The 13,050-nt window shown below is 35.2% G+C and overlaps 1 protein-coding gene across 1 annotated transcript in view; it reads left to right on the top strand.

The window, feature by feature from the left end:
- Nucleotides 1–13,050, top strand: part of LOC111060653 (eukaryotic translation initiation factor 4 gamma 1-like) — a 138,341-nt gene continuing 125,291 nt past the window's right edge. Inside the window, exon 1 of the mRNA XM_039422741.1 lies at nucleotides 1–543. Within this exon, the coding sequence (XP_039278675.1) occupies nucleotides 482–543 (62 nt within the window). The 5' untranslated portion in view covers nucleotides 1–481. The remainder of the gene's footprint in view (nucleotides 544–13,050) is intronic.

Genomic DNA, 13,050 nt, shown 5'->3' with positions numbered 1-13,050 from the left:
AACAAAAATGGCGTTCATATGCCCGCGTGGGTAATCTTCGATCAAGTTTTGTTTTTCTTCTAAATAATTGTTGAAACAATTATTCACTGTACTTTTTAAAGTAAAGTCTTTTTACAATATTATTTTCTTCTATAAAGAGAGTTTTGTTGCTATTGACAAATTTCGGGAGCCGCCATTGTTTGAAACATAACTACTTGCCGATTCCTTCCGAAAGGAAAACGAAATTTAGGGATATCAACACCAACGAAGCCTTCTTGAGTGAGCGATAACTTGGTGCAAAATTTTGTTCTCAACATCATCCGAAATCATCTGCCAATTTAATTACTTATATGTGTTTTAATGAGTTCAAGAACATGTAGAAATACTTAAAGTGTAACTTGAAGTGTTATTTTCTGTAGTTTTGTAAAGTGTAGGTAGAGAAAAAGATACAAACTAAAGGTCCTTCTATGAGGACTCTAAACGCAATTTCGTACACGTTGCCATGAGCATGCAAAAAGGAAAACATCCAAGTCAACAGTCTGGATATCGAATCTCTCATGGGTCGTATCCTTTTATGATTTTTATGTAACTTTTTATTGTTCTTATCGCACTTGTCAAGGTAAGTGGTTTAATTGTTTGTTTTCTCTAGTTAACCAATGTTATGTAGCAGCTAGGCTATGTATTGTTTTTACGTATTTCACTGGCAGTCTTTCAAATTTATTCTTTATAATATTTTTTCATCAATTTAAAACCATTTAAATTGGTTTAAAGTTAACTTAATTCATAAGTATATCTGTCACAATATTTATATTGAGCTCTACTTCTGTTGTTAGATAGGTTGGGTTTTTGACAGAACAGAAATGGTTCAATACATATGGTAGAGCCGTTCTTATTCAAATTGACATCCGTTTTGTGTAACATGAATCATTTTTTGAAATAATTCGTCATAAATTATTACAATTTAAATTTTCAAATTGATCTAAATAATTCTTTTTGGTTAGATATGATACCAAAAGAAAGGTTATGTAGCAGTGTAGTCTTGCTGTCTGGCGTCCACCGTGTTATGAATGCTGTGTTTAACTCTACTTGTTCCAGAAAATGTTGTTATAAATCTACTATTTGTATCTATTACTTCATAAAATTAATTAAAAATATTTGGATTCAATTCATCTATTTACAATATTATTCTGTGACTGAGAGCAAGTAAGTTATAAGTTACAACTACATAACCAACTTTATTATGTAATACCTAATACAGTAAATACTTACTTTATTCCCAATTAGTCAAGTTTGTGAGTAGGGACCAAACTCAGGTTATTTTAAGTGATAAGTAGATTCACTGTAAAAAGTAAGATACCGGTAGTGATAAGTATATGCACTGTAAAAAATTAACATAGGTAGGTTACTTACCGACATTAAAGGCTTCCCTGATAACGACTTAGCATATTCTAGAAATTCAGTAAGCAAAGTAAGTCAAATCCAATCAATTGAAATTATTTAGAGTTAAATGGCTAAATTCATTTTGGGTTGAATTCTATAAAATTACATTGAATAATTTTTTTATTTTAATGCTAGTTTTCTAGGCTAATTGTTAGTTTTATTTTACACTTCAAGTCTAGATTATAATCTAATAGTAAGCTCCATCCAATAACTACTCATCTATGTTTTAGACATTAATCTTCATACAAAAGTTTGATCGTTAATATTTTGTTTGATTATAAGATTGTTATTTGTTCAACATATTTGTGTCATCACCCATTACTTATTACGGTCCGCCGTTGACCAGTTATTATTTGATTCAGGTAAGTGATTTAGCCCTTGGTCTATGTATTTGGATTGTATCTTGTTCTCTGTTCTTCAATAAACTCCTTCACAGAGTTCTGGGGCTTTTAGATACAAGTCTCCTTCTCATCCTTTACCTGAAGGCTGTGCCTGTGTTCTTCAATGCCTCCTCCGGTTGTTTTGTCAGCGTCAGTGCTATCATTGGAAAATTGTTCTTGGTCTTGGACTGCTCATGGATCATAGTATAAGCGCTAGCTTACATTGAGCATACATGAGAGAGGCAGAGAATTTGAATTTGGATTATTGTTAGGGGGTCTCTAGTGTATATGAAACTATGTCGTCACGTCCCAGGGTGTTCGACAGATTGACAGGGGGTTACGTTGTAAAGAACGTGCGATCATAAAATCGCCTGTTGTGCCTTCTATTCATAGTACAGCATCGATTTTTTTCTAATATTATCTGCTTGCACTATCAAAACACAGTGGAGCGGTGAAGGTAGAGTCTAGCAGAGAAGGTGAAGGTAGCTGAGAGTTTTTAAAAATACATATGTCGCTGCTTTCTTCTATCTTACCTTCGCCGCTACACTATGTTCTGACACACATGATTACAATCTCTAATACACTCACTACCTCCAACTAGATACTACTTCTGATGCTTCACTATGTTTTGGCCCGATGACATCTATGCTATGACAAAATTTTGTGGTGTACAATTATTACTCTGAAGAAGTTGTGATTGTTCCATTCAGTTCTTTTTACATGAATGCAGTTGTTTGCTCTACATATTAAATTAGTTGGTTGTAATCCAATCGTTTCTTACATCTTTTATTGATGGTAATGTTAATAGTTCTCTTGAACTCTCCAACAAATAGTAATCCACATTCTTATTGTTAGAAACTCTTCAAAGTAGGCCTATTATATTTGTATTAATAGACCATAGTTATTAACTGCCTCTTTTAATAAGGAATTGAGTTTTGTTGAAAACATTTCTGCGATTAGATAATTGATTTATTTAATCAACTTATTAGAAGAATGTTGAACTCTATAGACAGCGGTTGATGAATGAAAAAACTTGGAAGCCATTATTGTAAATTCCGATCTACTCGTTGGTCTTATGTAATAATTTAAGATATGGTGTCAAATAGATGCTATTATAATATTGGTTTTCATTGAACATTACTAGAGTGTAGAGTCTTGTTTCATTTTTTAGTTATAAAGTTAATTGAAATCTTGACATTTTGTGTCATTCAACGATAAGAATGATGTATGTGCCTTACTAATGTCACCTAAGACCTTCGTTTAGTCTTAGCTTTCAATATTCTGGCCCACCCACTTCCATAATAACACAGAACAACTAAAGAAAAAGAAAACATTTTCTTATAACATAGCGTTTTATTTGTGAGCTTAGCTGTCTTTCTGATAAGATAATAATTTATCTCTACAATTGAGATAAAACCCGCTTCTTCGCTTGTAGATAATTTTCACTTCCAGTTTTCTAAATATTTTTCAAGTAACGTGTCATAAAACTAAAACTTCTTGACAGTTTAATTTTTTCAGTCCTCTTTTTACTATTATTATAGCTCTGGAACAATATCATCCAATTAGAATCCACCTTTAAAATTTATTTTTTCTCAATTTTCATTTGATAAAATTTATTTGGGATCCTATTCTTTTCTAAATGTAAATGAAATTTAATACTACTTATCATAGTAGGCCTAATCATATTCAGTTCATAGGCGTAATATTTATTAAACAAGAATTTAAGTGATAATATTTCTATAAACTACTCTGAAGACTTCTGCCACTGCTAACTTTGCAACAGGGAGGACAGATGGAATGCTAGAAGGAAATTTGATGTGAACCACTATCCAAAAAGATGAAAGAACCACTATCCACTATCTATATCGATGTAATGACAATTGTAGCCTACTACTATATCAATATTCGTGTCCACCCTTCATCTAATAAAGCCCTTGTCGCATGTCCTTCAAATGGTGTAAACGTGGTCATTGTTGAGTGGAGTGACACATTACTCTCAAGTTGTTCACAATGGGGTTTCCCCTTTGACCCAATTCTGTTCTTTGATTGGCTCCTAATTCAATTAAATGTGGTTGAAAATGGTGGTACTTAAGGGGGGGGATGATTTTGATCTTATAAGCGGTGTTTATAAGAAACGTTATTCGAGACTAAAACTACTTTACTCTCGCCGTTCAAGTGTCAATTAATTGCGGACTTCCCTAATGTCTATCGTTGTGGAATGGGTTGTTCGCCTCTTTAGGGATTGATTTTCAATCTTCCTTGGAATTATTATAAGTTTGTTGAATAAGTAGGTCTTAGTAGTAAAGCTTTTCATTAATTAAATTTTTTCAACCAGTTTCATCCTTGTTCTTTAATTCTAAGGCCCTGTTGCACAAAAGCCGGTTAAATTTTAACTGTGATTAATTCAATGAGGACCAACCAGAGAAGGCATTTTTGATGAGATGGCTTCTCTGATTGGTTATAGTGGAATCAATCAGGATTAAAATTTAACCGGCTTTTATGCGACCGGCACTAAGAGTTTTTCATTGGACTTATTTAAAGAGTTTGTTTCTCAATTAATAAGTGATAATTTTCCTCTCCAATCCTTTTTAATCTATTTTTAAGAATTCTTTATATAGATTATTGCCTTGAAGTATCAGTTTTTGCCATAAAGTTTTTTAATGCAAAAAAGTTTGAATGTCAGAATTTCCCATAACTTGAATTTGCTGAAAAATAGCCTATATCTTTTGTAAATATTATTCTTCTGAATTCACATCTTCAATCTCAAAAATATTGAATATAGTTTCCGTTCTTTCCTATACATTGAATAGCTTACCTATACTAAATTCCTATGCATTGAATAGAACTGTGAATCAAATTTTTATATAAAAATGTATGAAATAGATGAATATTACAGATTTGTATTAATAGAGCATGAATTAGGGAAATTTTCTTTCCGACTTCACTAGTTGAATATTGATGGACGCAAAAATACATTACCATCTTTTTCTTGCTTCTATAAATCAATATTAATTAGAAAATAATGTCCAGGAAGATTAATCGCAGAATTGTCTTGTCTCATAACAGCTTGCCTTCTGAAAAAAACTCATTGAGAGATTAGTGTGCCTTTGTGACGTCAGTAGCATCTTGAATAGGCCTGACTTGATTAGGCGGTGTCTCAAGTTGTTCTATGGTGGTGTGTTGTCCTTTAGTGAGGTTCACTTCAAACTGTCAGCATTGGTTAAATGGAAAAGCATTGATGGTATTTATAAGGAATTCTGATAGTTGAAAGTGTCTATCTCATTCTCCATAATTGAGGGAATTTCCTATTTTTGGTTATGAATTATAATCACTCATAATAGAAATATAAATAATTATTCTTGGAAATTCTCCTCCTGAATACTCTCCACACGTAAGAAATACTCGACTAATATAGTGCTGTGTGTATGTGTGATAATTCATAATAAATTAATTTAAATAATTATTAGAATATAAAATAATTCACAATAATGACAAGATTTGATTTGACAGCTAAGATGATCTATAACACTAGACAATATGAAGAGTATCTAAAGTCTGTATAAGATGAGTTTAAGTTAATATCGTTCTACGAAATGGAATTCTCAATTTTTGGTTATGAGACACCGACTGAATTGAATATGTTTTGTAGTGCACTGGTGTCTAGTGATATCTATTTTTACATATTGAAATATTGCATCTTAGTAAAATTAATATGTCCAGTGAAATTTGGTTGTCTAAGTGCCGTTTGCACAGTGAAAGCTTAAACTAAATTGAATAAGTAGGTTGTTGAATCTACATCACATTATAGCAAACTAAACTTAACATCTATTTAATCCAGTTTAAGCTGAGATTCCGTTTAAACTGTGCAAACGGCCCAAAGTTAAACCTTGAAAATTTAGTATTTTTAGTGGATGGCTGTAGGCCTATTTTGTTGACGTAACATATGATCAGCTTTTGGGGGTGATCCATTGAAATAAGTGTAGGTTAGGCTTTTCTTACAAATGAAAAGATTTTATTAAGTGACAGTTTCTCAGTGAACTCAGAGAGTATCGTCTTCATTGAGTGGCAATCAATTTGTTGAGCAATAATGGTTTTAATCACTTCTATCAGTCAGGCTTAGTGCACTGTAGTGATGAGAATGGTTTTTGAATTTGGCGCCAAAGAGTATGTGTGGGTGGTTGAATGTGAAGAGGGAAGAGGCCCAGATCTAGATCTAGTGAGCAGCCGTCTGTCACTACTCTCTCCATTTTCTCTCGCTCTTTCTATCTGTCCCCACCATCCTCCCTCACAATGAACTACCTCTCTTTTACTTCATGTCCATTTTCATCCATCTGGGTCTGAACCCTTCTGGCTACCCCTTTTTCGTTTTCTCTTTTCATTTACCTTACCATTTATCTATTTGCAGCTGTCTCTCTCAATAATTATGTACACCATGGATATCAGGTTATAGTTTACCAGTCTCTCCATGTGCAAACATGCTGGTTTAGAAACTTTTCATAGGTGAATTAAGAATCTATATGCAAAATTTCAAGTTGATCAGTTCAGTAGTTCAGATGTGATGATGCATTCGTGTATTTTCTATCCTGTAAATGTAATAGCAATTTCTTTCCTTTATAATATTATACAGAATTTACCTCTTAAATATATATAATTGCATCTGTCTTTCCCCAACGCCTATTTCTCTTTCTCTTCTCCTTGCTCCTCTCCTCATTCTCCATCCACTCCCCCTCCTCTAATACCACTCTTCCTCCTCATTTATGCTATTCATCCTTTATTCTCCACATATACTATTCATCACTATTCACTAATTCTTTATCTTCTATCTCTCTTATTATAATATCACTTCACCTCCTCACCAATATTGCCTATCTCTTTAGGCAATAGACGCCTTCTCCTACCTCTCCATCACCTCCTTCTCATCCTTCTCCCTCACCACCACCCAATCCTCAATCCTCCCTCATCACACTTCCTCCTCTCATCATCCCTTCATCTTCAACCACTTTCTCCTCATCGTCAACCCCCTTCACCTACTCCTCCTTCTCAACCCCCACCTTCTCATCCTCTGCCACCATCTCCTCCTCCTGGTTGTCTGCATTCGGTCGGTCGGTCCCCTTTTCCTGTCTGAATGGGCCAAGCAGCAGTCGATATGTATTCGCGCGCTGCCAGAGTTCAATGACCTTGGTTTGCCATGCCGCCCATGTGAGCTCGCTGCCATGTCTGCGCATGCTCAACTTAAGCTCCATGCTCGCTCCTCCTCTATCTTTTCTCACTCTGTTCTAATATTTTCCCTCATTCACCTCTCGCTTCGACAAATTTCATCCTGCTTCCATCCTTGTCTTTTTAGATTTTCTCTTACTCTTGTAGGCTTTTTCATTCACCTCTCCTTTGAAGTGAGTTTGCTATCTCTCTCCGGTCCTACTCCCCCTTCAAAATTCTACTCTCTTCCACTTTCCTTCTCCTCCTTCATCATTAGACCATTACTATCTTCATCTATCTCTGTGCTCACATTTCTCTCAGTCTCACCCACCCTTTCCCATTATCAACACCATCCTCAGTCATCATAATTCCGTCCCCCTCTCGTGCGCTCTCTTTTACTTTGTGTATCTTACTCGTAGTCTCTCTCTCTTTTAACCCCTTCTTCTTCTTTCTCAAACTCCACCTTTCCTTCCATTGCCTTCTTGCAGGTTTCTTGTTCTTTCTCCCACTCTCTTCTACTCTTCTCCATCGTACTCGTTCTCTCTTCATCGACTTCCACCTTTCCTCCTCATCATGTTCCTCCCCGTATGCTTTTGTGCGTTGTCTCAGTCGTTTCCACAATTTCCCTTCATGAATCTTCTCACTTCTTCTTCTTCTTCTTCATGAATCATCATTCTTCTTCAGTAATATATACCTCTTCCTCTACGTCTCTTCAAATTTGATTTGTTTAATCTAGTAATTATTCAGCGTTGTATTGGAGGGTTAAGTGTAAGAGAGGGCCGGCTGCGTCCTAACTCCGCCCTCCTAGGTAAAAAATAAAGGCAGCGATTCTATTCTATTATCCTGGTCTTTCTCTCACTCTAGTCTATCCTTCTCCTTCAGCCAATAGTAATAGAATAATTTATATTACATTACTTATATTATACTATATTACTAGTCAGTTAACTCTTTACTACGTAGTATTACACAGATTCAAGACTGTCTAGTCTATGATAGTACGTAGGTCTACGTACTCTACGTTCTACGTAGTATAAAGTTTACTCGCTTCAGCCCTTCCTTTTTCCTCCTGCACTCTTGCCTTCACTGTGTTCCTTTCTTCCTCTCAAGTTTCCATACGATTTCCCCTTTCTGTTCCTCACTACTTTTCCGTTCGGCTGCTCTTTATCCTTGTCTTGTTCGTTGCCCCCCCACCACCCCCTGCTCACTGAAGGTGTGCGCACTCTTTCAATTTCCTCTGCACTTCCCCTCGCCACGACCCCTAATGTCGTCGCAGCACCTTCCACCAGATCAATGGACGGTGCGGCCTCCCTCACTGTGAAGGACGCAGCAAGGAAACACCAAAATCTTTTGTCGGTACATGTCGAGCCTCTGATTTCCCTCACGGGTTCTTCCTCTTCTATCAGTGAAATCTTCAAGCATCTCTCTCACTTCTTTCTCCCTCCATACTCATTGGATCTAATGCATTGTTGTCCCAATTCAAATGTGTAGTGTCCTTAACATTGAACTATGAAAGCTTATTTTGTATCGCAACTAAAAATAAAAATGATTTTTTTTCATAGACTAATCTTTATACAATTATAAAATATAATTAGCTTTCTGATACTCATAAGTACTGTATTTGTTTCTATGTTCTGCCTATACATAATATCGTCTTGTTACTTCCAAACTTCTCACTTGACAGCGTTTCAGTATATATATGAACTATTTGAGGGGAGTGATTTGGTTTCGTGGTCGCGCTAATAAGCTATCGATATCATAAATTGAGCTCCATGCGCCTTCTATTCCCGTTGTAACGGTGACCTTCTCTAAATACCATTTACGAATTGATACCATTTATGAAAATCGCTTCCCGGTGGTTTGGAACCCACCTTAAACTGAAGGTCCACTCATTTCCCATCTTCATCCGTCTCATTACCCATGAGTCTAGAGCTCATATGTGCATCATCCTTAGCAAACAAAAAAAGAAAACTTTCAAGAGTTGAAAATATTTGAGGAATGACTAAAATTTGTAAGTAAGTATGAGTATTGAGGGACTGTCTCTTGCAAGTATTCATAATAATTATGATAATATGCACAATAGTGATGTAGTACTTCAACCACAGCTGTTCAGGCTGTGCAAAGGCTAAAGATAAACTTTCTACTGGTGATATTTTTAATAGTTTTTCGATTTGTATATCATCAAGCTGATAGTTGTGAACAGTAGACCTCACGCAGTATTCTCATCCACAAGTACCTGATTGAAACTGTAGACCTTATGGAAATACAGCAATAGACTGGCTTCTCCACAAATCTGTGTAATCACTTGTCAGCTGATTTATGATGAATAATTCTATAGTCTGATTTTTACTTTCCTTGCCCTATTACCATAGGTAAGGAAAGTATTGCTTTCCGAAAAAAATTAAGGTACCCCAATTTCTAAATTTCTATACGTTTCAAGTCCAAAAAAGTGGTTTTTGGGTATTGGTCTGTATGTGTGAGTATGTGTGTGTGTGTGTGTGTGTGTGTGTGTGTAGGTGCGTACAGACTTTCGCTCTGCTCCGCAACCGTACTTCACTCCAGCAGAGCGATTGATGATCGACCGGGGAGCAAGAGTGGTCGACCGGGGAACGCGAGAAGATCTAACATCTTCCGTAACGTTCATGATGGGTGCGACTGCTGAGCGGGGGCGGAGCGACTGCGGTACGATGGAGGAACGAGGGTGGTATGAGGGCGGAGCGTGCTCGATGCGGGTTGGAAGCGCGTATATGTGTACGCAGCTTATGAGTGTATGTGCGTCTGTGTACATGATATCTCATCTCCCAATTAACGGAATGACTTGACATTTGGAACTTAAGGTCCTTACAATATAAGGATCCGACACGAACAATTTCGATCAAATTCAATCAAAAATGGCAGCTAAAGTGGCGAAAATGTTGTCAAAAACAGGGTTTCTCGCGATTTTCTCGAAAACGGCTCCAACGATTTTGATCAAATTCATACCACAATTAGTCATTGATAAGTTCTATCAACTGCCGTAAGTCCCATATCTGTAAAAATTTCAGGAGCTCCGCCCCATCTAGGCAAAATTTGATTTTAGATTCTCAATTATCAGGCTTCAGATACAATTTAAACAAAAAAATTCGAGTGGAATAGATTGAGCATGAGAATCTCTACAATTAATGTTCAGTAGACTAACATTTTCACCTAAAATTAAAAATAAGCTCGAAATTCGAGAAAATGTGATTATCCAATTGCAAACTGTTGGCAACACTGTTGATTCTATAAAATGATTCACTATGAAGATATAGCAGACCTAGTATGTCTCCAGCGTTATTACCCTGTCACCAGCTGGCTCAAATCTTTGAATAGTAGACTTGAGATGCGCGGGAACACTAGCGTTAGGTGATCAATTTTCATAACGGCAAGGAAAGTTGTGTGAGTGCGCCACACCAGATTTTTACTCTAATATTGACGTTTGAAGGAGGCTCCTTTTTCCTTTTATATTATCCTTGAAATGCAAAATTTCCAAAAACCTTATATATACGTCGACACGCAATTTAAAAAGGAACATACCTGTCAAATTTCATGAAAATCTATTACCGCGTTTCGCCGTAAATGCGCAACATATAAACATTCAATTATTAAGAGAAATGCCAAACCGGTGACTTGAATGTTAGACCTCACTTCTCTCGGTCAAAAATGAAAAAGTTTAACTAGTGCGCAAAGTGACAGTTTGCTGCACCGAAAGAAAGGCGAGGGCGGAATGGCTTCTTGAGTGCAGCAGAGGAACTTTGCGCACGTATTTCACATTAAATTTTTCCTACAGTTACCATTGAATATGAAAATTGAATAATTATAGGTAAAATGTTGGCTGAAATCCATCAAATGTTTGTGTGTGTGATGCTGTTATTAATAACCTTAATTCATTTAAACATTAATAATCCAATTGAAGTTGAAAATTATCAGCCAAAGTTCTCATTTTTATTCATTCAAGAATCAGAAGAAATACAAATAGAACAAAAAATTCGCATTCAAAATACACGCCAACAGCTGATTGGGATGGCTGCAAGATGGCTGAACCGACAAGTGCGCGACCTAGCGGGAAGAATCGTACCTAAGTTTGTTTTATGCAGCTAAAATGTACTGAAACAGGATTCAGAAATGTAGACTTTTGCTAAAATTACCGAGAAAAATGCTCAAAGTAAACTGAAAAATATTTATAAAAATAACATAGACAACATAGAATATTTATTGTAATATTCTTATGTTTTTTATTATTCTTATCTATATGGATATCAAACGGTAATCATTTAACCTCAAAATTCGAATTTTATAATGTATATTTGCTACTTTTCTCATTGCTTGCAGTTGAAATAATAATTATCGATAGAAAAGAACTATTATTTATTATTAAATGATGATAATTAGTAAATGATGATTATTTAATTATGATTTAGATGAACATTATTCTTGTTTTGGATTTCTAGATTGGGATTTTATCATAAATGTAGGGTAGCCATTGAAATGATTCTTATCTAAATCTACCACAGTCATTGTTACCAACTTAATTTTTGTTTTCGTGCACTAATCCTCCATATAACCCACCAACTATTTTGTGTTGTCATGTTGCAAATCTGGAGTACGCAAAGTAATACTTTCCGCACTAGAGCGGAAAAGTGATTCTTTGCGTTCTGTAATCAGTGCAGGAATGGCCACTTTTCAAGGTATCTGTAGGAAAATATTTTTTCCGATGATTACTTTTTGAGATATGAGCGCATAAAGTTCAAATTTTTGGGACAGAACATTTCAAATTATAGATAAATCCATGAGATTAGGTGGTTAAATTCTTCATAGTATTGATGGTTGAATAAAACAAAAATTTATAAGAGATAAATCCATGAGATTTAGTGGTTAAATTCTTCATAGTATTGATGGTTGAATAAAACAAAAATTTCCTGAAAATTCAATTTTTGAAAAAGTTATTCAATATACCAAAAATAACTTTTTTGAGTTATTTTTGGCAATTTTTAGTAAATTGAATAACTTTCTCAAAAATAAATATTTTCAAAACATTTTTGTTTTATGAAATCAACAGTACCATGAAGAATTTATCCTCTGAATCTTATGGATCTATGTCTTACCGAATTTGAAATGTTCTGTACCAAAAATTTGAACTTTAGGCGCTCATATCTCTAAAAGTAATGATCGGAAAAAAATGTTTTTCTGGGAAAACTCTTTCATTTTGATAGCTTGATGATATATAAATCGAAAAACTCTGAAAAAAATCACCAGTAGAAAGTTTCTTTTTAGCCTTTGCACAGCCTTAAGCTATTGGAGTTTTTTCCGACTTGATACTGTTTTATACAGTATAAATATACAGTTTGATACTGTTTTATACAGAATAAATATACAGTTTGATACTGTTTTGTACAGTATAAATATACAGTTTGATATTGTATAAAATGTGTTACAATAATATTGTAAAACATGTCGGTGTTGTGAATAAAATAAAATTAAATTCAAATTCAAAAAATATTAGTAATATTCAATACAGATTTGTAGAGAATTGTTGGTTAAAGCTATCTTTGGTATGGTGTCAGTAATTGACCAATTAATTGTTGCGACAGGTCAAGGGTTAGCATTGCTTGTTTCGCTTGTCTTATCGTAGTTCTCTTGTGGCGAAACTGTGAAATTGTTGAGTAGAGTAAATTATGCCATTGCTCAAGTATCTAACACCCGCTAGTTTATGCCTGACAGAATATTAAGGAATCAACAAAATAATTTGATACTTTGAAGGAGGCTCCATACACAACGGTAAACCCGTAGGCCCGTGTCAAGGAATAGATAGGGTTTTCAATCGGTGTATAGAAAAATCTTTACAATTTTCCGTCTACCCACCTTCACTCTAATGTCCAGTTTTCTCGATTTCAATTGTGGGGGCAGGTTACTGGAAGCATGTAAATAGGACTGTGTGAAAACTTACTCAACCCATTCAAGTACGTGTCCACACTGTTCACGTAGTAGGCCTAACATGCTTCCGGTAACCATCCTCCAGTAATTGGAACGTCTACTGAAA

This window comes from Nilaparvata lugens, chromosome 3 (assembly GCF_014356525.2).
Source record: "Nilaparvata lugens isolate BPH chromosome 3, ASM1435652v1, whole genome shotgun sequence".
In the NCBI taxonomy this organism is placed as follows: Eukaryota; Metazoa; Arthropoda; class Insecta; order Hemiptera; family Delphacidae; genus Nilaparvata; species Nilaparvata lugens.
Note: the sequence above shows the minus strand (reverse complement) of the source record. Positions and strands in the feature narration are given on the sequence as shown.